Here is a 27292-nt window from a genome sequence, read left to right as displayed (position 1 = left end):
AATCGTTTTGCTGTACAATGCACTTGACGCCCGGTGCTCGCTCGTTCACTGCATTTTAGCGCTCTGCTTAAACATAGTGCATTTCCTTAAAGCTGCAAAACCCAACAAGACAAAAAGAGGCCACACTTTCAGAACCTTCAGGTTGTTGCCATTGGTGCAAAGACTTCCGGCTGCTGATACATTGTACCAGTGCGACGAGCTGCACGCTCATAGCAGACAGACCGCGGGGCGGTGAGTGTCACTTGAAATCGTTGGTAACTCTTCACTTTGCTCCTAAATCGTTAGAGGGACGGAGGCAAGCGAGTGGCACGGACCGGAGTACCTGCAAGTTTTAACCATTTCACTCTTTTTGGAGGAATATTTCAAGGTGGACCGTCTTTCTTTTAAGAAAAGGTTTTTGTTCCGTTTGCAATCTAATCGATCAATTCTTGTGCACAGCATTGAGCATGTATATACTTTAACACAAAATGCACAGTATCGGGAAAAAATAAAATAAAACGGAATACGCCTTTGTGGGTATTGTTTGGACTCTGTTTAGAGCAGCGAATATAACACGAGCCACAACTGGAAACTGACGACGAAGAGGGTGCGCTTGCCATTTACAAGGAGAGCGAATTTAATTTGGATTCGATATACTGGACTAAAACCTGATCTTTATGGCACGTTGATGACCCTAATAATTGTGAGCTGAGTTGATTTTTTTCTCTTGTGGGATTGGTGCGGTTCTGGCCGCGCGTATATTCGCATCACTTTCCCCAGCGGTATTGCGATCAGGACAAGCCTGGATTAACTGGGCGGTATTTACAAAGTGGACTCTGGGAACAAAAAGCGTGGAGGCTATTCGAGGGTTTCGATTATAAACAACGGAATCTCGATAATCTGTTGAACACCGTGGCTATGGCGTGTGCGAATAAATTTGACCTTATTGTTGGAGTTGTTTTAGTTTTGCAGTCTCTTGGAATTGTCTTTCAAGTGACCAGGGGGGATCTGATACCAGCAAACGGTAAGACTTTGTCGATGCATAGCAAATGAAATGATAAAAACAATGAAACGTGACTTTTATTTGCAAGTATGTTGCTCAAGTGTCTGCATTACACATTGCATCTGTGTTCAGGTGACAATTAAAAGGCTTTAAAAAAATATTTAAATTGTAATTCAGATTTGCCACTCACTAAACAATTGCGTTGTTTCAGCTGTAGTGACATACATTGTGTTCCTTTTGTCGACAAAACTTTTCATTTCATTATTGTCATACAAAGCTGTCTTCAAAATTGTATGCATGATCCTTATGTATATTGTAATGTACAATTGTAACATTAAGGTAAACAGTTTTGTTTAAATACTGTGGAAGTAGAAATACTGTCTATTGTGGAACAATAACAATAGATGATAACTTAATACTTCATATCAATGTTTACATAACCTGTATAGCTCTGCACTGTTGATATTGCGCGCTACTGAACAGTTCGGAATTTTAAATTAAATTATTCTGGCTTTAATTGGTGATTAAGGTAGGTTGGAAAGGTAGTAAGGTGAGTACAATTTCAGCTGTTTGCGAATTGTTAGCAAAAACATCTTCAGTGTATTCATTTGAAATCGGTAGATAAACATAATTCACATAATCATCGGAAGACTCGATTTCACCAAAACGAATTAGTCTTGTTTTGACAAAGGATCGCTACCAGCTGTTGTGGAATTCATTCATGAAACATGGGGGTTTCCTATTTCCGGAATGTTATGGTCAAGGTGTTTGATCCAAACTGAGAAAATAAATAACTGAATGTATGCTGCATGCATGCACCAGGCGTCGTGTCACAGTAAAGCAAGCCTGCCGCTGTTCCGACAACCTGCAATCTTGCGTCTGACAGCGAAGGGTGTAACTATATATTGGTGTAGGGGCGAATAGTTTTGGTCCCCAGTCAACACTTTGACATGATGTGGACCCCAAGCCAATATCTTAGGCACCTGTCAGCAAAGCACAAACATGGATCCTTGCGGTTAAATTGGCAAAAGTGGCTACGATCTGATATCGGTTGAACCAGTTATTTTTTCTTTGGTTTAGAAGATAAATATTGATAAATGGCAGGGTTTGCTTGTGACAGCTCTGTCACGTCATGCACGGTCCCAGAGTTCTTAGTGGTTCTGAAATGCCCCTCCTGCATTCTAGTCACATTTGTGCCAGGGACATTTTGAATTCAACGGTAGCAGAAAACAACCTTCGAGATTTGAGCACAGCCCTGAGAAAGTGCTTTGGGAAATCAAGGCAGCCGCTTGACTGCCAGTGAAATTCCTATTGCTTCGGCCTTGGTGGGCATCCTGGAGGCGGTGCCCTCTTGCTACGCTCTTGGAACAGAGCATGCGACGCGCGTCTCCATCTCAGCATGGCGTGCCGCTCTCCCTGCGTATACATGGCACAGTGTTCCCCTAACCCTAACCCCTGTTGCATTTAACACTGCCTAAACGTATTGTGACTTGCTTTCACATTGAAAACGGTAATAGATAAGAGAGATTCTTATAATTACAGCAGAAGTTGACTGTGATCAGAATAGTTTTATTTGAATACAAACAGGTTACAGAAGGTTATATTTATTTCAAAGCACCTTGACGCTGTGTATCATTCATACCATTTCTTTACAATGGAGTATACTATCTTTTTTCTTGTGTTGTGTATCATTCCTGGTTCTCCTAAACTGAATGTGTGTAACAAGTTGATTTAGGTCAGAGATTATGTATTACTCAGCATTTTTTACTCTGCCTTGAGTGATGTCATCCGCATTCTTCTTAATACCCATTGGCTACTAAGGCCCTGAAAGCAGCCATAAGCTCAGTACAGAAGACAGCTGTGGACTTGTTGGAATCAGAATCAGCTGCTTAATAGTTAACATGTATTTCACGACAGTTGAGCCCTTTTGCTGTAAATGTTATTAAGAGGGAAACCAAAACTGTGCTTAACACTGTATCGAAAAAGTGCTGAGAGGGACGAAGTACGCCAATGCTTGTGGCGATTAGTTTGGCTGTGCCAGGGATCGATTTGCACACTTTTTCAAGTAAAAGGCCGAGTGTTTCTTTAAATGTATAAGCGTTCCACTAACAAGGCTTCTGCCGCCTGCCAAGCTTTATCTGGTTTCAGAAGAACACAAAGCGATGGCGATTAGGAGAGTGATATAACCAGTGGCTGAAGGAGAAACTACAGTTTATCTCTCATCCTCTGAGTGGTGACCTCATGTGGTCTATGCGTGACTGTAGCTGCCATGGTCATCGATCAGAAACCCAGCGCCTCAAATTAAACACGCGTGACATATGAAATTTTGATAATGAAACATTAATTATGTGTAATCGCAAGCTTGCATATTTATAGATTTAGCAAATTGCATTTCAGGATCATCAACGGAACAGTCAAGCTCCACATCATTTTGCTCCTGGATGAAAATAATATATACAGTGGTATTACACTCAGGGAAAAAGCTGCTCTTAATGCAACTCATTCAGCAAACATTGACGTGTGAAAAGATTAATATGGTATTTAAGATAAGGCTATCATTTTTTTGTATCTCATTTACCATTTAGATTGTATACTTGAACCTATTACACTATTTATTTATTAATTTATTGATTGTGGTGCAGGAATTATGCTAATAAATAGGGATGGATTTTCACACTTATACTTTCATTGAATGTTAATAAAGTTATAACATTTTAACACTAACTACTGAGAAGAAGAAAAAATGTTGCCATATTAACATGTTTGTGTTAACAAAAATTCACCACATTTGCATGGCCTACATTATAAAGGTTTTAAAAAGTGATTGCTGTTGCAGTGGTGCAACCGGTTTTGTACGAGAGGTGGCCGTTGGTGCATTTGTTTATTTCTGCATGACACGAGCGAGACTCGCTGGCGACATGTGGGTTCATACTCCGTTATCTACAAAGAATGCAACCATCCCTTCAGTGGCTGTGGGAGTGAATGCAGATCTATGATAATATTTTTCGCTTCTCACTTCCGTTTAATTGCTGTGAGGTTCATATGGAGCATTTCAGAACTGGCTGTGGCTCGTTAGTTACAAAAGTACTGAGAACTTGTGCCAGTACTTGACGTGTGATATTCCGCAACCTGTACTGTATTATTGGTTCTGCACAAGCATTTTTTGGAATCGACCACCTTCACAATATCAGTTATTTTTGTGTGAAGAGTGTGCCCATTCAATCTGCTTTTATCCCTCGGCATCACTATGGTGAACTGTTATCATGTCTGTGCAAAGGACACAAGAGCTTATTTTTCATAGGGGAAACAAACATTTTTGTTTAAAAAATCTTTGAGTGTTCATTCTTCCTCAGAATCTTTATTGGTTTGGATGGGGTGGGTGTGTATGTGTTGTGAATATGGTCTGTAGACAATGTTTGAAATTGGCGAAAGCAAACTAGGCTCACACCATTTGTGTTGATAGGTTGACATCTGACAATAGTAATGCCAAGGGCATGAGGTCAGGCTTGCATATTATTTAATTTAGCTGCAAAGGGATAGCCATTTAGATGCAATAGGCAAAGGGAACTTATTTAATTGTCTGCATGCAAATTAGCTGGAGTGTGATTACAAAAATAGCATCAAATAATGAAGTACATTAACTTGATTAAAGGGTATAAGTGACTGGACCTATTTCTCATCCCAATATTTCATTTACTCTTTTTAGTCAGGTACTCTATGAGTTCTTCATCGTATTTTTTATTTTTTTCTGGATTTCTGGTTGAACGTTGATTGCAACATGATGGTTTGATCCCTGATATCTGAAGACTGAGAAATGTGAATTGAGTCCTCAGGCATGAAAAATTAATCAGTTTTTGACCCAGAAATTCTTACATTTTCTGTAAGATTGTTGCTATTTGATGATTCTCCACAATGCATCTGTGCTTTGTTAGTTTAATCTGCTTTTAAATTATTTTTGTAGTTACAGGAAGTAGAAGGCTGTGCTTTTGCAGCCCCCTCCCCAAAACTGAAAATTTGCAGTCTCTGCCATGAAATGACTTAAACATGAAATGAGTTGACTCTGTCATGTTTATGAATGTGACTTTCTGTGACATTGTTGCTCTGTTGTTTCACTATAGTTAATGGTACAATAATGTGTTAGATAGACCTCTAACAAACCCAGCTGCAAAATTTTGGAAGCCTCTAATTTTGGAAGTTGTCAAATTTCACTGAATCAAGGTGGAAAATGTACAGAACCATAACAGTGGCCTCGCCTCAGAACCCAGACAGATGATGGTTCTCATTGATCACCACAGTGCTGGTTATTAGTATTTGTCTAGGGCCCTGTTTATAGCAAAGCAAAGGACGCTGGACAGCTGTTTCTTTTTGCTAACGCTGCTGTTGGTTGTGTTTACAGTCATGTTTGTTTTCCCGGAGTTGTTTCCCAGAAAGCCGTTTCTGCTGCTTCTGCTGGGAGTGTTTCATTGCATACTGGAGAGCAGTTAGTGAAATGTACAGCTCCAGAATGAGTTTGTAAATTAAAACCAGCTTGTTTGTGGAAGATTTGTGGAGATAAATGTATGCGTTTGTGACACACACCTATTTTTCTTGCCACTTTGCAAGAAAGCCCGTCAGATACTCTGTCTGTATTGATCCAGACAATCTGCAGCGAAAGCCGGCATTTTGTGAAAATAATCAAGCGACCGGTGTTTGCGACGTTTTGAAATGACTGTCTCTTTCAGAGCAAACCTTGGATGAAGTTGTCATGCCGCCAGTGAGACTGGATCCTCACGTCAGTCTCAAGGCGAGTTAATAGAATAATACCATTCCCTGGGATGAGCTTTAAAGTGCCACTCCCTGTATGGTGGTCACACACGGATTCAGCTGATGTGTGCCATTGGTCGATCTGCTGTAACACAGAGGGGTCATTACCAAGTGAAGTTTTAAGGTGCAGTTTTGTTTTTTTCAAAATTGTGCATATCTTGGCATTTGGCCTGTGTGTGTGTGCCTTTTGTGTGAAAGTATGCGTTCCACAGACATGTATGTAAGAGAGAGAGAGTGAGTGAGTGAGTCAGAACTGTGCAAGAACATGTTCTGTGAACTTCAGCCGTAATTGAGTACTCACAGCATGTTGAATACATGCATGGAGGTGTGGCATTCACAGAGGAAATGTGCTGAACAGCTCTACAGCGTCAGGCTCAGTAGAGTATGTGCTGACACAGAGAGAGCGCTGTGGTAGAATCCCAAGTCTCCCAGTGAGTCCTGCATTCCTGGAGGTTTGGATCCTCTTTCCCTCGCGGACTGTAGCTGGGTGTACTAATGCTGCGTGCTGGAAACCGTCTCCTTTCCCACGTCTGAGAAGAAATACTCCATTTCAACATTTATTTCCATTGTCAGTGTTTTAAACACGATGGTCTGTACACATGGGAACTTAGGCTTGGCATGTCAAGTGAGACATCGCCAACAGCTAGGATTTCACTGACTGCAACTTCGCTCAACCGCTATTTTGTTCAAACAGACTGAAAATGTCTGGGATACACAGAGAGTGGTGCCCACTGCAACTGTGCTCGCAGTTATTAGATTCCTTAAACCTAAAGGAGATTCCTTAAACCTAAACCTAAAACCTTAAACCTAAAAACAAATTCAGGGAAGCTTATCAATTACTTAGTTTCATTTTTCAGAACTGGCACTATATTTAGTTTGGTGTTTACAAATGCAATATATGCAGTAAAGGATATATGTATTTGTAAACACCCAACTAAATTTAGTTCCGGTTCTGTTGCACTAGATTTGTAAAAAGCAATTGGTGATGAACGACTAAAAAAGGCAGGCGGTAAAAAGATCCGCTTTGGTTGAGAGCAAGGCAGAGTGCCCTGAGAGGGAGCTAACAAGGGCCAGATTCTGCCCCAGATAAGGCAGTATTTTTAGAGTGAGCCTTGTCTCTTTCCTTTGATCCTTTGAGTAACATGGGACTTTCCTGTCTTCCATTCGCATGGGTTCTCTGCTCGCCCAGGTTGGCGCTGTCATTGAGATTTGGGGGGGGGGGGATTAAAGCCATCTGTGTGCTGGAGGCACGGACTCAGACTTGCATACATCCCGTAAATGTTTGCTACACTGTTAACAGAGTAATGAGCTGCAGTTTCTACATCTGGACAGAATTAGAGCATCCCGTTGACTCCCCAGCACTGTCCCAAAAAACACCCCCGTCTGCTGAGGGAAGTATTGGACAGCAGTGTCAGTGGGGGGCTGGGGGCATGGACGAGGACGTTTTATGTTGTTTTAAGACGGCATACTCTGTGGCCTTCACCTGGTGCTTTGAACGCTCCCACGCCTTCTGTAATTAGATATTGTCAGACCAACACGTGATATTAATACATGTGTGAAAAAGTCGAAGCATGTGGTGTTTGAAGGTTTTGGCAGTTAGGGAGACTGCTGTTTTAGCCATGTTAGATTTAGCAACGGAGTCTTAAAACCTGACTTGAATTCACTGCTGAGTTTAAAAGAACCATCTCTCAGGTAGCCAGTGAATTGAGCAGGAGGAGCAGTGATCTATAGCCTAGCTCAGGGCTGACTGCTCATCCATCATATTGCCATGACTACGGCTGCTTCTATGCACAGACCTGGTATTCAGAAATACTTTTGATTTAACTACCATCAGACAGAAATACTGAACCTTTGTGCTTATAACATGTACACGTGAAGCTATGAAGCTTGTGAGCATTATTCCACAGTCAATGATTGTTTCATCTCACTCTAGGATCAAAAGAACTAAAGCCACAGGGTTTTGTGTAGGTTCTATTACTATTCTTGAATCTCTTGGAGAAAGAAAACTGTTACCGGTAGAAAATTAATAACTTATGGAGTGCGCATAAAATTAATAACTTGGGGAGAGTGCATATTGCAGATGACATAAAATTTAATTGCAGGAGCCTGCATTTTATCTTTGCCCGTCATACATACTGATCTTTGCTAAAAAAAATAAAAACTGCTCCAAAAAACAATTAACTTGGACATGAAACCCAGATGTAAATAGCTTTTATATTGTCGCCCCTTTGACCTTCGATTTTCAACCTCCATGCTCAGTCAAGTGTTTTTTGACTTAACATATCGTTTTTACTTTGCCGCAAGATTATATTCGCAAAGGTAAAAATGAGTGGCAAATATTTTTTTCAGCCTCACTGGTTGTGATGAAAGTTCACAGGCCACCCTCGGGGACGCACACAGATGGGAGGGGCTGCTTCGACCTGACTGAGCCCACGGGCTGCTTCATTACCATGGGAGAGAATGGACCGCCTTTTCATTGCATTTAAGAATGAGTTCCTGAAAGGGGCTGAAGTGAATGGGAGTCTGGTGGGGGAGGGGGGGGGGTGGTGACTCATTCTGCCCCCCACCTTCCCATGCCATGTGCAAAAGACTCGCTGCTGATCAGGTCAGAGAGTGGCAGCATGACTGTCCCATGCTCTCACATGGTGACATCAGGCGCTTGCATTGGTCATGCCGAAGACTTTGCCGAACTGTGGGGCATTCCTCTACTCTGGCAATAACACCGCCAGCAGGTCCTGCGGGTTGGGGGGGGTGGTTGGGGGTTGGGGTTTGCTTGTGGCAGGGAGGGATGAATGGGGATATAACAATGGGATGGATAAGAAAGAGTTGCTAATAAAACATGGTCACCATAATCTGCTCTGCATGTACTGATCAATGTCTTTTCTTGTCTTTCATTTTTTTGTGTTCGTGATTTGGTCTTACAGTGCTGTGAAAAAGCATTTGCCCTTTTCATGATGTCCTCTATTATTGCATAGTTGTCACATTGAATGTTTTCAGGACTTTAGACAAAATGTAATCTTAGGCAAAGGGAACTTGAGTAAACACAAATCACATTTGTAAAATAATTTCATTTATTTAATGAAAAAGGCTATCAAACACCCATATCACCCATGTGGAAAAGTAATTGCACCATTAAACTTAACTGGTTGCACCACCTTTAGCAGCAATAACTGAAACCAAATGCTTCCTATAATCTGATATCAGTCGTTCACATTGCTGTGGAGGAATTTTAGCCCCCTCATCTTTGCAGAACTGCTTTAATTCAGACAAATTGGTGGGTTTTCAAGCATGAACTGCTCTTTTCAGGTCCTGCTACAGCATATCTATTGGGTACAATCAGGACTTGACTTGGCCACTCCAAAACATGAATTGTGTTTTGGATCATTGTCTTGCTGCATAACATTGTTTTAATGTTAAGAATACCCAAGTATGATTGTGGTGGGCCGAAGGCTCTCCTCATCGGCCTCTCATTTAATGAGCAGAAGAAATTGCTCTCCGTTGTTGTTATCCTTAGATTACAGAATATAAGATTAAGGAAACTCTTCAATATCCTTATTTGTTGTTTGTTTCCTTAATATTCTGAAATCTGAGGACAACAACCACAGAGACCAGTGTTCCAAGTTTGAATGGATTTACCCACATTCTGCCATTGGATTCGAAGCTTGTTGTGGGAAGAATTATACCAAGAAAGGAATTGAAGGAATGAATGAACTAGCAAGCTATAAATTAATGGATAATAGCGTGTGTATGCACAGATGTCAAATGATATTTTAATAACCTAAGTGAGGACATGTAGTCCGGTTAACCACCGAGCGTGAGAATATCTTGTGGATTCTTATATTCCCTGTGAAATACTGCACATCTTGTCGTCTCTGGCTGTGAACACAATGAGGTCATTTAGCCTGGCAGGTAAGTCTGTACAATAGGCCTCTTCATTGTGAGCCAGTCTGCAGACTCCCAGGTTCTCTCTGAAACCTCAGGTCGTTGTGCATTCTGCAGTGGGTGCTACCCTGCTCCCCTCAACTGTCCTTAGACATCAGATGACACATGACAATCAGCCTTTGATAAAAGACCTCACAACCCAAAACGCCCTTTATGCCTTTTTGCTGCGGTTGACGCGTGTCTTGCATATTAAAGTGGGGTGTGGTCTGTTTCTGGAATGGCCAGTGCTCCAGTAGCTCTTTCCAGGTGTCAGAACAATTGTCCAGGATCGATTGTAAGCACCACCGGGGACCCGCTGAACCGGCATAAATTAGCCGGCGGGGCATTATCATTTTAATCCAGCGTAAGAAGGAATCGTTGCACTCGAAGCACGTTAGCGGAAAACATTTCACGGTTTAACGGCCTTTGTTTATACTCGTAGCGCTTGAGAGGCCACCGAGTGTGGCAGTAATAAGCCGTCAGGGAATCCGGGAGCCGCCAGTCCTCCCCTTCAGTCCGCCCCTCGCTACCTGTTCTGTCGAACAGAGCCGGTCTGTGTGCCCTGGGCTGGGGCGCCGCATTCCTGCCCCGGGGCAGCTGGTCCAGCCGGGCACCAGGGGCTGGTGCTACGGCTACCCCACGTAAAATGGTTAATGCTCCACACCTTTATCCCACAACCACTGTAGGCCACAGCGCAGTAGTCATTTGACACACGGTGGCTCCCTGTGAAAGAGGGTGTTGTTTATTTGTAGAAATCAGGTGTCTTTAGTAATACTTGGATGGTTCATCCATTTCACCGGACATGTTGATCAGACGGTGCTTATTTTATCTCAAAAGGTGCAATCGGTAATTCATGGCATGCAGAAAGGTAAACAGAATGTACAAATGAGAAAAAATTATCTGCATTCTAGGGAAGCTCTGAGACTGGGATCACTGTCAAGCAGAAGTATTACTGAAGTGTTTACATGGTTTGCAGGATTAAACATGTATTTTGAATAAGGTGAGACTACTAGCATTAGCTGTAACACCTCAAAATCTGAGAAAGCATTAACCAGTTCCTTACTGCAATTGAGAAAGTGTTCTGACAACAGCAAGTGCAGAAGCATTACTAAGGGTCATATTTGAGTGGTTTAATTTAAGTTATTCTTTTTGTTATTCATTCATCAGGATTAATGTTGATTCACCTTGTGTTCCAAACACAGTATCAAGGGTGCTTATGCAGATACCCATACATCCTTGGACCAATGAAAACCTTTATTCTGACGCATTCGACTGCTATCTCCGCACTTCATGAGGAGGTGCTGTAGATCTCATAGTCAGGATCCATAATCAATCGGACGAGGCCACTGGAACTTCTTCACAGCGACAGCTCTGCAGCTACTGCTCCACTGTTTCATCCATTATTTTTCTCAAGGCAGATTTCTTACCAATACATATCTCAAAAAGTATACCGGGTTTTGAGTCTGAATAAAGGTCATTACTAGAATTTCTTGTTTATGGTCCTAAATGGTTAAAAGAGATACAGTTCCTAACATGTGCCATTGGCTGTGTGGCTGGTAGTGCATGGTTGTGAAATGGCTAAGCATTATTTCACCTGTCCGTGCACATGGATCGTAGCATTTACAAAGCTTAGGCTGTGTTTTTTGGGTTTTATGGGGTCCCATTTTCAGTAAAATATTTGACCTAGCTTCAGTCTGCTTAGTAAAGTGATGTAATAATGGGAACTGCATGGTTCTGAATGGCATATTTGCATTTTGCAAGCTTCATTTAATTATGGAAACTAGAGTTTCAGACAGGAAACATAACTTTTAAAGCAACATGAAACTTACGAATCTCCTCACTCTTGGTTTACCGCTTAGCTGATAATGCACATTAGGAGGATGCAGGGCAATGCTTGCATAACAAAGGTAAAAGTGGCTTAAGTCATTTGCCAATTGTCACTCTGACCTTGAAGGATCGTGTCCTAGAGGGACTGGAATTGCCCGTGCCTAATTAAAAATATGAAATAAGAGGAACTCAGGCAGACCTCTTCTTGTAGGAGAGAGGAGAGGGCTGCTGGGGGTACGTCGGCTCTGAACGAGCTGCCAAACTTCCTTGCTGCTTTTCAGTTATCACACAGAGCAACAGCGCACGCCCTGCAAGCACTGCGAGGCTTTGATCCGAGGAGAAGCAAGCTCAAGTTCAGTTACATTTGATCTCGCGCATTCAACAACATTGCAAGCCGCTCGAGGAGCGAGCGAAGCACTTGATACGACTCTCTGTGGTTACGCGTGCGGAAATGTGCAATAACCGTGTCGGGGAGTGTTTTTGCACGTGCGGGAAGGACTCGGTTGGGGGCGGGGTTCAGTCAGCTGTGTGGTGTGAGGGAAGAGGGCACCCTCTCTCTCCGCTCTGCTGTTCAGGGGGCAAAGGTGCAGAAGAGGACCGCGCTGAGCGCGTGTTTGGGAGGGGCCGAGCTCTGCGAGGACCGGGCCTCAGCAGCGGGTTTGTCGGTCACCAGCGAGTCACAGGTGGCGTGGAGGCCCCCGTTGGGGACAGCCAGTGTTTCTCTGTCGCCCCCGATGCCGAGGGGGGCGGGGCCTGCCCAGGCGTGCCGAATGACGGACAAAAGGGCCGGGGGCCTGGGACCCTCCCTCACCCTGCCCTGCCGTCCCCTGCTCTGAGCCGGGCTTCATTTCCCTGGGCCCAGCAGGAGGAGAGGAGCTCTCTTTGTCATGAAGGAGGCCGTTCTGCTCAAAGGTATTTAATCACACACTGGTACCGGAGTGCTTTTGGGCTTCTTCCAGTGGTTGCTTTCTCCCAAACCACCTCCCCCTCTTACAATGTCTCCTCTCTCTGTTTTAAAAAAAAAATGAAATGATCCGCTGTAAAATTAAACAAACGCAGCTGTCCTGACCTTTCCCGCTGAGCCCTGTTTATTGTGTTTAATAACAATGTTCTGAAAAGATGAGGGGCTCAGACTGAAATCAGAGGGCCGCCGCTGTTCCCGGATTTGTTTTTGTTATTTCTGTTTAATTGGCACCGAATTTAACTTAATTCAGTCCAACTCTGTGACCTCCAATCATAAACAGGACAGAGGGGATGAAGTTTGTTATGAGTGCTTGAGTGCGCTTCTACCCTAAACCGGATTTTTAATGGAGCCATTATTTTTTGTGCTACAGTTTTTATTAAAAGCTTGATGCATGTGTGGTTGAACAGGGGTATACGAATCAGACTGGTATGTGTTATTGTCCTTCTTTGGTTATGTACATTCTCTCCATCTGATAGGATGTTTAAAAAAACAACAGGTTTTCTCAGGCTGGGCTTTGCAAATGACCCGTTTAAAAAAAAAAAGAAAAATGTGGAGCTTTTGTTTTCCCTCCATGATGGTATCTTTAGCAGCCTGCAAGTCTTAGCAGGACAGCAAGGGTTTCTCCTGAGCTCCCAACTCCCAACAATGGAGCTTTGTTTCTATGGCTGGAAAGCAGCTGTATTCTTACCAAGAACTGACTCTCTTTCGAAAGAATTCAGTACAAAGCCATGCCTTTGGGTTTCAGTAGATTTGAATAACCAAGAGACACTTGTATCTTATTGACCGACTGCACTAACAGTGTGTGTAGTTACATAATGTAGTGTTGTATATTATAGTTATAATGTTGTCTCTAAGGAGGCTGTCGGGGGGATGTACAAAAAGAGACCTGGGATCAAATGGGGTCCTCTGTACTCAATTTAGCAGTTCAGATCACTTGGAACAGGCAACTACTTATTGAAGAGAGAGCCGGAAACAATAACTAGAATATGCAATATTCCGTTCCCCAATGCAGTTACGCCCTAGGCCCTGTGTCATAGCAGGAAACACCAAGAGAAACTGGGAAAGCACCCACCATCCGGGAGGGGTACTTACCCCTGTGATTGTCCTTAATCAACAGCAGTTTACTTTAGTGTTATCTCAGTGATATCCATTTCTCTCTCACTCTTTCTCTCTCCCTCTATCTCTCTCTCACTCTCTCTGTCTGTCTCTCTTCCCCCGCCTCCGCCCCCACTCTCGCTTTTGTACATACTTTCGTCTGGTTTGGTGTCCAATCTCGTCTAATACTATGGCATAATCTGATTTCCCTTGTAAGTAGTGGAAGCATTGGCCTGCTGATCCACACCTGGGCTTTTTTTTAGTCTTATGAACCATCTGCAGGGGAAGAGTTCTGGTAGAAAGGAGAGTTTAAGAGCCAAATAAAACTCCCATCCATACCCAATTTCCCACCATCACTCATCAGCTGGACCACACTCCCACGCAGTGGACGCAAGGCTAACCTGGGAGTGTTCACTCCCTTTCCTATTTTTGGCTTTGATCTGGTACATGGGGTCGTACATGGCTCTAACAGCCTCAGAGGGTCCACAGTCAGCAGTTCCCATGATGCCCTAGTGCTGCCTTTGCTGCTGCTTTACTGGTAGGTGGGATCAGTGGGTGACTTGCCCTTCATAGTCCAGTCGGTCTGTGGAGGACTTTGGCTTGACTGTGTGGTTGTGCGAGACTTGCTCTGGCTGCCCATTTCAGAGAGCCAATCAGCCAGCTCGAATGGTTGATGCTGTGAGTGTTAATGAATAAGATGAGTTTTCCCTGTGCAGGAATCAGAAGCTCTCTCAAATAAATAAATACTACAAATACTAAGGAAATGCAAATTGACCACGGCATGCTTTCAAAGGGAAGCCAAAAATATTGGCTCTCCCCACGTCTCATTGACAGCTCGCCAGTTATTTTTTTTATAACCCCTGACAGTTGCTCAGCACTTCGCTAATATGATAATGCACTGCCAGTCTTTCTGTGGGTTCATCACCTAACTAAATCGGGCATATTGTGCTGTAAGTGCAATTAATAGGCTCTTGTTATGTCTGGGAATGGCAGGCTTGGGTTCAGGGACTATTCCAATTAGATTTGTGGTAAGAAAGTTTATTTCTGCAGGAGTTTTTTCCCCACAGATGTCTGCATTTACAGTATTACAGCAGTATAATCTTAATTGAATTTAACATGCTTGAAGGGAGAGCGAATGGAAAACTATTTTTCCATGAAATGTATGTGTCAGTCTGCCTGTTATAGCTCACATCAAATTTAAAACATTGGTCCTAGCATACCAGGCAGTCAAGGGATCAGCCCCAGCATACCTCCACAAGATATTCAAACCCTACATGCCAGCCAGATCCCTCCATTCTGCTACCTCAGGACGCCTGGCACCTCCCCCTCTTCGCACCTGCACTTCCAGAACACGTCTCCTGTCTGTTCTGGCCCCACGATGGTGGAATGACCTCCCCGTGGAGGTCAGAACAGCTGAGACACTGACCCGTTTCAAGCCACGACTGAAGACTCACCTCTTCAGGCTGCACCTCTCCCCATCCCTCCCTACCCCCTGTAAATGACTGTAAGCTTAGGGTTGTAACTAGGCAGCTGTTTCGTAGGTGACTTAGGTGCATTAACTGTCTTAACTACTGCTTGTATTTTTGCATAGACTGCGTTGTTGCTGTTCCCGTTTGTGTTAGTGTTAAACAGTTTAACCTTCAGGGTCCAAGTTGAACTATGCGGTTGTTCCCTGCACTTGAACCGGTACTTCTCTCTAGGGTTTTCATCATACTTGTTCCTGGTTATGGTTATACACTTTGTTGTACGTCGCTCTGGATAAGAGCGTCTGCCAAATGCTTGTAATGTAATGTAATGTAATGGTTGACAGTGTTCGTGTAGTACAGTGCATACCCAACAAATACAAAATGAAAAAAAGAACATTGGGGGGAACATTAAGGTTACAGTCCAATTTATTTGTGTGATAACATTATCATGAAAATGTTTCTAAAACAGTTTAATCCAAATAGTTTTCATGTAAGTTATGAAAACACATGGAGTATACTGTATGTGTCAGTAGCATTTTAAGAATGTTGTGAATCTATGTCAGGTTTTTTCAGCATCTCTTACTTCCTCATTAAAAGTGGCATGAATTGGCATATACATTTATTTTTATGTTGCTGATGTGGCGGGGCTCGCTCTCATACTGAGGGAATGGTTCAGACCTTCGGGTAGAAGTGGTAGACTACTCACAGCTGCAGCAGACGGGGTATTCCCAGGGGGAGAATGCTTTCCAGAGGTCTGGAGTGGAAAACAGGTACATAAATGTCATATATATATATAATCCTATGTATTCCTCTGTGTATTCATCTTGTAGCCTTAGACTGAACTGACTTCCTGGTTTGGTGGCTAAAGGAGACATGACCTAGACTTCATTCTTTTCTCTCTGTCCTATGACCAATTCTGCTGACAGGCGTAGCCACTTCAAGGCCAGATGAGGTAATCAGCAGAGAGTTGTGTTTAAAGGTCGCAGTGGTGAGAAGTAACTAGTGCACACATTCTATGTGTTCACTATTATAATGTGTCCATTTGTGGGGGTTCTGATTGTTGCCAATAAAAGATGGATGTATCAGACTGTTACCCAGAGTTCTCTTGGGCTGCCCATGAGATGCTCTCCCTGTGTCCACATTGGTCCATAAATGTCACTCATTGAACCTGCCGTTGCTATCTCATCCTTGGGGTTCCTAAGTCTGTTCATGGGGTGCTGGTCACCACATCAGTTGGAATAACAAACTGAATAATGTTTAATCCCTGACTATTTCTGCAGTATTCTTTGTGGCTTAAAAATAATGTTGAAGGATTGTTCAGGACGCTAATGAAATGTATGTTTTTGGATCAGTCACCCTATCTGGAAAGTTCTGGGAGCCAAAACATGTTGTATGCGTATACACTGGTGTTTTGCATAACAATAGCCATTGCTGATGCGGCCCTGTACACTGGAAGTCTTCGTAAGTCTGGCTTAACATAGCAGCTTTGATCATGTGGGTGATTGCTCAAGGTGGACAGTGAAATAGCCTGCTGTAAACCCATAAAATTCCCTAAAGCATTTCATTCAGCTGAAGGCATTTTCAACAGATCTTCTGAGATGAATAGCACTGTGTGGTATTTGTAGTCTCTTGGGATGCATTAAAGCTCTTGGTGCAGATTGTGCTCACTTGTGGTCTTTTTCTGACTTGTGCCTCTATATCATTCATGTTTTGTGGAGCATTTGGAGAGCTCCGATAAAAATGTCTATTTGTTTTTTTTTTGATTGAAGTTTGTGGTTTTTTCAGAATTGAAGCTGGGGAAGAACAGTTGCTCTGTCTTTGGTAGCACAGTATGCTTGTGCAGAGGTACAGTATCTGGCTGAAATCTCTTAATTTTCTAATCTGTCTCTCACATTTCAGCCACACTAGACTCCCAACAATATGTTTCTGTTTGTCTCCACAGTTAAATGGGCTCCACTGTGTCCATGTATTAGAGCTCACGGTCCTGTCCTCACTAGCAATGGTACGCATTGAATAACTGGCAGGGGCAAGCAGTGTTAGCTCTAACGCTGTAGTACAGGCCCCAGAATCAGTATTTAAAAAAAGAGACAGTTGCTGACCTGAAACATTAGGCGACACCTGTATCAACGTGTCAATAGGTACGTTACACCTTTAGTGTGTAAATGATGGCTGTCAGGCATCCAGTAGTGGATTAAGAGTAACACATTAGAGTTCATCTCATAAATTTCACCCACCAGGAGCTCTGTTTTCAGCGTTCCCTCCTCAATGTAATTTGCTTGATGCAATGTTTATTCGGCGCAAGTCATATTGCTAACACATTCAGTTGTGCCAATTAAATGGAATCAGCAGGATGTAGCAGTGTTTGGTGCGCTTTTCTCCACAGGTGCACATTAAAACTGGATTAAATTACTTGAGCGATGAATACATTTATTTTGCCATCATCTATAATGGCTGCGTGTGGTTTCTTCAGAGAAGGGATCCCGACTAAAGTCGGTGTGCCAGTCCCATTAGAGCCCTGTGGCTTATTGTGCCCTGAAGTCAGTTGAAGGAATGATTTTCTTTCTCTATGTGTCTGCATCAAAAGCTGAACACGCTGTCCGCCACCTGCCCGCTGTGTAGCTCGGTTTAGCCACCGAAAGGACGGGAACATCCTCTGCGGTTCAGGTGTGTAATTTGTGATTAGAAGAGAGGTCCCCGTATTGATTTGGTGTCGGGTTTGGCTTACAGTGTGTCTCTAGTCATGGGTGAGGAAGCTGGCAGGGTTGCCAATGTGATGTGCTATTAGCAGAACTGAGAGGTGTGGTTTTGTGCCTGGCACTCATCAGTGGCATTCAGCGTGATGAGTCTTATTTAATTTATGAATCTAATTAAAAATTTGAGTTGAGTTGTAGGAGGCTGTTTGTTTTGAATCAAAAGCAGAAAAGCGGACTTATTATATCATTGGCACTGGTCAAGTGTGTGTGTGTGTGTGTGTGTGTGTATGTGTGCGTGCATGGGTGCATGCATGTGTGTGTGTGAGTGTCTGTGAGTGTGTGTGAGCGTGTGTATGTGTGTGTGTGTGTGTGTGTGTGTGTGTTTGGGGTATTGCTTATGTGACTGCTTTGTGATAAATAAGCTGGATCTTCTCCCCGTCTCCCCCCCAACATTTCCAATTTTGTGTCTGGGATGATAAATGAACCCTAATGCCCCTGCACCTCACCACCCCTGTTTGTACTTCCCCATGCTCTGTCTTTACCTGGGTAAAAAAAAATAACAGCCATTTCTGTTTAAATACAGTATTTGGAGACATGTTCTAGTGCTTTTAGTGTTTCTGTGAGTGAGCCAATGGTTTGCTTCAGCAGTGTGGAAGCCAAAGTTCTAGGTCAGAATGCTGACCCGGCATTGAGCTGAGGGTCTGTTGCGGCTGAATGGCGCAATATTAATGATGTTTTTCCAACCAGTTAGCGTCACGATAAGTGAATAATCATAATTGTCATCAGGTGTATGATCGGTTTTTAAGGAAATGTTTGTAATGTAAATCTCATTGCATTGATGAAGATTTGAAGTCTATATATTGGTAATAAAATTAGCTCAAGTGTGCAGTGTTCATTTCTGCTTTTAATGATGGCTGGATGGTGTGTTAGGATGCTTAGACAGACAAGACACTGGCAGCATGCATCTGTGCTGGGACAGTTGTCTGTTTCTGCACAGAACCTTCTTAACAACAATGAAAGCTTTGACTGATCCACCGTAAAACGAACAAAACAAATATATAATTCCAAACTTGAACTTTATCGTTGTCGACCCTTGTGCAGAGCAGATTTATCTTGTGGCTCAAGAAGACATTTCAGGTTGTTTTATAAAATCTGAAATGGAATTCCTCCACTAAAAAAATTAAGAAAAAAAAGGCTTTTCAAACAATCACCAGTCAGGGGTGTAATTACGAAAAGAAAAAAATTCTCATCAGCCATAACGGTTGTTTTTGTGATTTTATTTCTGAGTCAGTGCTACAATTCCCCACTGCCTGTGCATTCTCTGCTAAATTAAAAGCAGCTCCTATGCAAATGCCACCAGATCAATCATGACTGCCCCTGAATGTGTCCTGTGAACCAGTGATAGGGGAGCATATCTCCCTCATGTGCGGCATGATCTGGGCCTGGCTCACAGGGAAAACCGTCTCTCTCTCTCTCTCTCTCTCTCTCTCTCTCTCTCGCCCTCACATTCTCTCTCTCTCTCTCTCTCTCTCTCTCTCCCTCACCTTCTCTGTCTCTGTCTCTCTCGCTGTCTCATCCTGGGTTTCCGTTCTGAAACCTGTGACATGCTATTCCCACAGAGAGAGCAATGGTGAGTCCTGTCATCGGCCTAATGCCCCTCACTAACAGATCTGTGCTCATTGAAGTAGCCTGTCCTTCAACCTTTGACTCATAGGCCTGGATGTGATGAAGGAAGAGAGAAATCAATACAGCACTGATACCACCCTTGACATTAATTTAAAACACCCATTACTCAAAGTGAAGCATTCTATGTACAAAAATCAGCACCCGTTTAAAAAGAAATGTCCCATTCGGATATTGTCACAGATTCATGATCTAAATTAAATGAATAACGAAGGGAGGAGCTGTTCGGCACATTGCTTGTGAAGCAGAATAACCACAAATTCAATCAGTGATAGTGGAAAAAAATGGAAAAGATAAATACCCGTCATTGTGTAGCCGCTCGCTGGAGCGTTAGAACTTGTTGACAGTTTCACTTTGCCAGGCTTGAGGTTTCTACTTCACATCAAAAAGCAGCCATTGGGTTTTAAGGTGGGGTGTATTATTTATCTGTGCAGGCCCTGCTTATTATTTATGAGAACGGCCAATGTTGTGAAATGCAAGAGAGAGAGCCGAGGGGGGGTGGGGAGTACAGCAGTTGTGCTCTGCTTCCTCACAGGTTTAATATATTGCCATTCATGAGACCTCAGCCACCCTGCACATTTCCTTGAGACCCACCATGCTGTCTGGATCTGGCCTCTGAGCCGAGATATGTTGTAATGCAGAGCGCTCAATATCGGAGCAGGACCCCTCTGTGACCTCTGACCCCCGCTCTGGCAGTATTAAAAGTCCCCAAAACAGCACCCTGACACGCTCACTTCATTCTCACATTCATCTCGCGAGCCCTGCTCCGGACGGGCGAATTTGCTCGGGGGAAATGCGAAGGCGATCCGGTCAGTTCCGTGCGGTGCATTTTTTTCAATCAGCGGCGGCAGGCGGCACAAACCCAACCCTCGTATTCCGGAACAGGCCGGCTAATAATGAATTAGGCCGCAATTTAGCAATTAACCAGCATTAGCTTTATTGGCTTTGCGACGGCGGTGTGGTTGATTTTGTGCATTTTCGGGGAAAAGGGGGAAGCTGGTTACGTGCAGCACGCCAGTAGAATGATTAAGAGGGGAGCTGACAGAGATGGATGGAGGCGGTTTCCGCCACTTGGGCTGGAGAATGGAAGCGGCCACCTTCTCCCTCTCTGCGCCACTCATCCACAGCAGCGGCGGCTCTGCCTCTCAGGCTGCTCTGTCTCTCAGGCTGCTCTGTCTCTCAGGCTGCTCTGCCTCTCAGGCTGCTCTGTCTCTCAGGCTGCTCTGCCTCTCAGGCTGCTCTGTCTCTCAGGCTGCTCTGTCTCTCAGGCTGCTCTGGCCCTCAGGCTGCTCTGCCTCTCAGGCTGCTCTGTCTCTCAGGCTGCTCTGCCTCTCAGGCTGCTCTGTCTCTCAGGCTGCTCTGGCCCTCAGGCTTCTCTGCCTCTCAGGCTGCTCTGTCTCTCAGGCTGCTCTGGCCCTCAGGCTGCTCTGCCTCTCAGGCTGCTCTGGTCCTCAGGCTGCTCTGTCTCTCAGGCTGCTCTGGCCCTCAGGCTGCTCTGTCTCTCAGGCTGCTCTGTCTCTCAGGCTGCTCTGCCTCTCAGGCTGCTCTGTCTCTCAGGCTGCTCTGTCTCTCAGGCTGCTCTGCCTCTCAGGCTGCTGTCTCTCAGGCTGCTCTGTCTCTCAGGCTGCTCTGTCTCTCAGGCTACTCTGCCTCTCAGGCTGCTCTGTCTCTTAGGCTGCTCTGTCTCTCAGGCTGCTCTGTCTCTCAGACTGCTCTGTCTCTCAGGCTACTCTGCCTCTCAGGCTGCTCTGTCTCTAAGGCTGCTGTCTCTCAGGCTGCTCTGTCTCTCAGGCTGCTCTGGTCCTCAGGCTGCTCTGTCTCTCAGGCTGCTCTGGTCCTCAGGCTGCTCTGTCTCTCAGGCTGCTCTGTCTCTCAGGCTGCTGTCTCTCAGGCTGCTCTGCCTCTCAGGCTGTCCTCTCAGCTGCTTTGGTCCTCAGGCTGCTCTGCCTCTCAGGCTGCTCTGTCTCTCAGGCTGCTCTGCCTCTCAGGCTGCTCTGTCTCTCAGGCTGCTCTGCCTCTCAGGCTGCTCTGGTCCTCCGGCTGCTCTGGTCCTCAGGCTGCTCTGTCTTTCAGGCTGCTCTGTCTCTCAGGCTGCTCTGCCTCTCAGGCTGCTCTGTCTCTCAGGCTGCTCTGCCTCTCAGGCTGCTCTGCTCCCCTCAGGCTGCTCTGTCTCTCAGGCTGCTCTGCCTCTCAGGCTGCTCTGGTCCTCAGGCTGCTCTGTCTCTCAGGCTGCTCTGGTCCTCAGGCTGCTCTGTCTCTCAGGCTGCTCTGCCTCTCAGGCTGCTCTGGTCCTCAGGCTGCTCTGTCTCTCAGGCTGCTCTGGTCCTCAGGCTGCTCTGTCTCTCAGGCTGCTCTGCCTCTCAGGCTGCTCTGGTCCTCAGGCTGCTCTGTCTCTCAGGCTGCTCTGTCTCTCAGGCTGCTCTGCCTCTCAGGCGGCTGTGCTCGGGAGCGTTTAATCGCCCCGTGGTCAGGCTGCCATGCTCCTTAACGCTCTGCGTGTGCTCTAGCGGAGGGGCGGCGTTACGCGTACTGCTGCGGCGCAGAGTAAACACACAGCGTCGCCGAGGAATCCGCTTCCACCGCCGAGCTCGGGTTTTGGTCTGGGTGATGACCGCAGGGGCGGGCTAGTCTCCATTACGGCAGTCGGGAGAAATGAGGCCTTCGCAAAGACGTTATGTTGCAGACCTCAAGAGTTTTCTTTTCTGAAACTGCAAAAAAAATGCTTTACATTGGCTCTGAAGTCTGTAATACACATTCGTATGCCCATGGTGTAGTGGTTTCTGGTCAAAAAGCATGTTATGTTCTTTAAAAAAAAACATTTAGAATGGATGAAAACTCAAATGTATCTATACATGTATTTATTCACAAAACCAAATTATTAATTTAAGTTGTACTGGGAGTGCTTTTTTGCTCAGTAGCTGAAGTCCTTGGGTGGAAAGTCAAGCTTTTATATTGCTGTGTGAATGGCACCTATAACCCAGAGCACCTAAGAGGCATAAACCCAGAAAAAGGACTTGGTTGGGTGAAAAAAAACGATTTATGAACACCATTACAAGGCCTTCCACTTACATGTATTTGCATGTCCTCAGATGATAATGCAGTGTCAACAGCTAGAGCTTAAAATGAATGCTTCTCTTTAATTCTGTAAAATACATTTGTGACCACACTAGTGCTATGACTTCCAGTGGACAGCATCATTGAATGCAGACAAAAGCCTAGTGTGCTTATGCACCAATAGCTGTGCACACTGGTACTCTGCAAGGGACCAGTGGTGACACCGTAGTGAGGGGAGTTTTCACCCCCTCCCCCACCGAGTTTCTGTTTCCTGGCAGCTCTGCAGTGGCAGCTCTCCCATGTCCCTGACAGGAGATACATTCCACATGATCGCAGAGCACAATCAAAGTGACAGGGTGGTAATGAAGGGGCCTTGCTACCTGACATTCAGGGCGTCCTGGGAGGTGCCCGCACCAAGCAAATTATCATATGATTGACATTCATGAAGGTCAATGGCTTTGACTTCACTAAAACAACGTGATATTGATGGAAGTTCGGGTGTTCCATTGCAAATCAGGTGTTTTGATAGTTATAATTTGGTGCAAATTTGTAACAATGGAGTCTACTTTCACTCTTTACCATTGCTGTTTTATCCTGTGGAGAAATCTGTCAGACATTAGGGTTTTCCTGAGGCAGGAAGGCTTGTTAATGGTATCATGGAAACAAGATGTCAGACCAAGTCATACAGGAAATGAAATATGTGAAAATAGCTCAGCTGTAAGTACATTGTGCTCATGAGTTCATGGATAAATTCAGTGTTCACCGTGCCTCATGCAGGTAGAGTTCAGGTGGAGTCAATTTTCCACCGTAACATTTGATTTTACTGAGTGCAATGAAAGTCTGTACAGAATATTCAAAGTACTGACTCTTGGCCGTAGACATGCAGGTGTTGAAGCAGAACAGCTGTTCAGAGGAAAACCTGCCCTACCATGTACAAGGAACAAAATAAACACATGAAAGAGAGAGACGGAGAGAGAGAAAGAGAGAGAGAGGAAGGAGGGGAGATGTATGGGATGAGATGACATTTTGAGTGACAGCATAATTAGGAAATAAATAGTTGCACAGAAAAATGAAATACTGTAACTTAACTTCATATTTGAATCAATTTGTCAGAAACACCTCTGCTTCCCATACCAGTTTACTGCAGTGGTTTGTTTCTGCTTTGACCTTTACAACGTTAGTGGAGATGAAGGGATAGACTTTTTTCTCTGTTTTTACTGGTTTCTGGTTGTAGTTTGTGACGTAAGCTCTGCAGAACAGCCTTGTTTTTGTAAGAGGAACTCCAAACCCCACCAAAAACCTGAGTTGTATTCTGGGTCATTACATACATTTGACTGTCTGTGCTTTCCTTTCATAGGCCTTGCTAGGAATTTGTCTTGTTTGCGAGGCGCTTGTTTCTGCAGTCAGTGTTTAATAGGAAGGGGAGGTAATATGTTTACTAAGCACGGAGTAAGTTTGCATACCAACAGGGGTCAGCTGAGGATTGTTGCTTTTATGAGTGTCAGTCAGCAAGGTGCAGAATTTTAATATTTTCCGGATAACGGACGGAGAAATTTATTTTTAACGTATGCAAAGTGGCACAGAATGCTGACGAGACAAACATAAAAGGCCCAGAATCTGACGCGTCTGACACGTTTAAAGGTCTGCTCTCTCTCCTCGGCTGAGTGTTGATCGTGATGACAGATGGTGCGCAAGTGCAAGTACAGTAACTAACAATGAGGCTCGTGTGACTGCTGAAGCAACTGTGAGACACGACCGCATCCAATCGCAAAAAGAACGAATGCACTACCAGAGCATCCGTTACATCCAGCGGCTCTAATCCGTCCCGCTACTGATGGGTCAGCGAGGGCTGGTCTGCAACTCTGAAGGGAATTGCGCCGTCTGACATCATGAGCCCGCTCTTTAGTCAAGAGCTCTACAAAAAGGGAGATCGTGTGTACATTTTTAGGCTTTTAGCAGACGCGCTTTTCCGGAGTGACTAACACAATTCACTTTTTTTTTTGTTTACGCTGTCCATGTACGCAGCTGCATCTGCACTGAAGCAATTCAGGTGAAGTGCCTTACCTTGCTCCTAGGTGCTTCACCCGTACAATAGCCAATGCACCTCCTGCAAATCAAACCTGCACACTCCTGAGTGACAAGCCCAGATCCCTATATTAGACTCTCACATTAATATAACGCTCTGGAATACACCTGCAGTCTGCATGATTGTTTCCCAACATCCTGTCTTTAGAATTCTGCGTCCCTGGCCTCATTTCACCTGGCTTCCATGTCCTCAGTGCGAGCAATCTTGGGGGGGGAGGGGGAGATGGAGGAGGAGGAGGAGGAGGAGGAGGGGGGGGGGCATTGCTTGTGTGTCATCACCTGGCCCAGGACACACAAAACCCACTTCTGCCAGCGCTGCCAGCCCATAATAGAGAATGTGAGCCGCTGCACCGGGGAAATCAGAAGCCAGAGCCACTCCAGTATGGGCCGGAGGGAAGAACAAAACGCTGACGGGATCCTGGCACATGCTGGCAGCTTGGCCTGGTGCCACCGTACAATCTATACCCTCCATCAAGTCCCATATTTACCCGAGGATCAATATGCGCTCTGTCTGCACACACGGTGGAGTGTGCTGGGATGTGACCTGACCTACTTACAGAGCCAATGGGGTCGCAAAGGAACACTTTACCGCCACCATAAAACAATGGATAAGCAAAGTCACTGCCTGTACACAGTTTTCAAAGGCAGTAATGTCAGCAGAGCAGATTTTCCAGCCTTTCAAAGGTACATGCTCAGCCTATTTCATCACAGTCTTTTAGGTTTGTTCACACAGCGATCAGCTCGGACACATACCATGCTTTTTATTGTTATATTCACTAGACAGAGTGATGATTTATTTTTGATCCCAAAACACCGTGCGTACCAGACGTGTATTTTTTTTTCTTCCTGTACTTAACGTTTTTACTCTCATCAGCAGAAAATCGGTCTGTGTTTCATGAAAAAAGTCTATCCCAAACATTTTATTTCTTGTGTTTGTGATAGCTCTTCAATATTTTTATTTTATTATTTGGACTAGACTAAATTACTGGAGGAACAAATTTGTCTGCGAGAATCTTGCATCAGGAAATGAAATATGTAAACCACCCAAACCAATTTATGCCTTATGAATTACAATTGTTAGAAGGGATATGAAAAGCCAGCGACTTCTTGGTGTTAATGAAATTTGCCAGCGTGGAAGAGTGGTGAGCCAGTGCTAATCTACACAGGGGTAGGACAGCTAACCCAGCGCTCTGTGGCCTTTGGACTTCCTCTTGTGTTGCTACTAGAGGACGATCTGTCACATAAAGGGAACTGCCTTGCTTAAGAAGATCTCTTGCAAGATCCTTCCTGGCCTCCTGGCTGAACATTCAGCTCTTTTTTGACGTGAACAGGCCCCTTTGATGTGAGAAGTAGAATGCCTAGGCCGGTGTCTGGTGCAGACTGCCGTGGGGATAAACAGGCAGGGATCTCATGTTGCCTCCGCTCTGTGTTCCTGGACTGTAATGGCTTTGTGTTTTCAGCGCTCCAGCTATAAACCACTGCCCTGCTGTGTTAACTCTTATCCCCCCGGCTTCTTGGTCCGAAGGGAAAAAAAAAAAAAAAAAGTTTAATATTTTCTGCCATCAGCTGTTGCCGTGGCGATATATTCTGCCAGAGTTTACCCCACGGTGCTTTCCATTAGTGTTTCTGACAGGTTTCCACTTTTTACTTTTACCTGCTGGTGACAGAGGCGCACGCTGTGACATGCAGCTAGGGTCTTCGCACTGTTGCAGGCTTATAAACAACAGAACCATATATTTTTAACAGCCTTTTTTTCTTTTTTTTTTACAGTTTTTACTTTGCTGTTTTTTTTTTGTCTGCCTGAAAAACAGATTATTTCAGCTGTCTGTCAATACATTTATTTTCAAATGAGATTTCTTTTCCTCCCCTTTTAATAAATAAAAAAAAACATTTTGGGAGAAGTAAGAACAATTTATAGTACAGGAAACTGTAAAGCCAAGAGGAAACATGTGTACTTAGCTACATGATAAATTCTTACACATTATTTCCTGTCAGACCAAATCCAGATGTATGGTTTGAACCGTTTTTTTTTTTCCCATTCCTTGGAGTACAGTATCTAAAACAGGGTTGCCCAGCGCTGTTTCTGAAGATCTGTCCTACCTGTAGGCTTTCACTCAAACAATAACAAAGCGCACCTCATTCAGCTAGGGATCTCTTTGAGCTGCCCATTAGTAGAAATAGTTGTGCCAAATTAGGGCTGAAATGAAAACCTACAAGGCGGTACGTGTCCAGGAATAGGGTTGGGCAGCCCTGACCTACAACTTGTGCAGTGAGGGTAAAAAGGAGGGGATTGCCCACAGACCTGTCTTCCTTAAAGCGTGAACCTCCTTAGCCCATAGTGGCACCTTTGGCAGCTCTGAGATACACTATCTGTCAGCCTGGGTGTGATCAATGGCACAGAGCAAGGCCAAGCTATGGTCGCAGCCTGCCAGAACACATGGCACAAATGTGTCACCGTGATTACCCGCGTCACCAGGGAACTTTGAAATACAAAGCCTCTATTCCGCTATGAACAGCCAGGTTCATAAATGCATTGGTGTGCAGCAGGTGTGGGGCGCTATCCATATCGCTATCCACTATCCAGTGGAACATCAGCAGATAAATTTGCATAAAAAAAGATCCTTTATGAATATAAATCCATTTCACTGGAAATATATTTGACAGTAGCTGCCCATCTTCTGAATAATGTGAGTGATTTTTAAAAATTATTCTTGCCTTA

General features: G+C 44.4%; 1 protein-coding gene across 2 annotated transcripts in view; it reads left to right on the top strand.

Moving 5' to 3' along the window:
• Nucleotides 1-27292, top strand: part of plxdc2a (plexin domain containing 2a) — a 116627-nt gene continuing 89335 nt past the window's right edge. Inside the window, exon 1 of one of the 2 annotated variants that reach the window (XM_064332835.1) lies at nucleotides 1-1003. In XM_064332835.1, coding sequence (XP_064188905.1) covers nucleotides 898-1003 — 106 coding nt within the window. In that variant the 5' untranslated portion in view covers nucleotides 1-897. Of the gene's footprint in view, nucleotides 1004-12121; nucleotides 12446-27292 lie in introns of those variants that run through there. The other variant, XM_064332836.1, reaches the window with a different exon arrangement.

This window comes from Anguilla rostrata, chromosome 4, assembly GCF_018555375.3.
Source record: "Anguilla rostrata isolate EN2019 chromosome 4, ASM1855537v3, whole genome shotgun sequence".
Classification (NCBI taxonomy): Eukaryota; Metazoa; Chordata; class Actinopteri; order Anguilliformes; family Anguillidae; genus Anguilla; species Anguilla rostrata.
The sequence above is the reverse complement of the archived record's forward strand: the minus strand, read 5'-3'. Positions and strand labels throughout refer to the sequence as shown.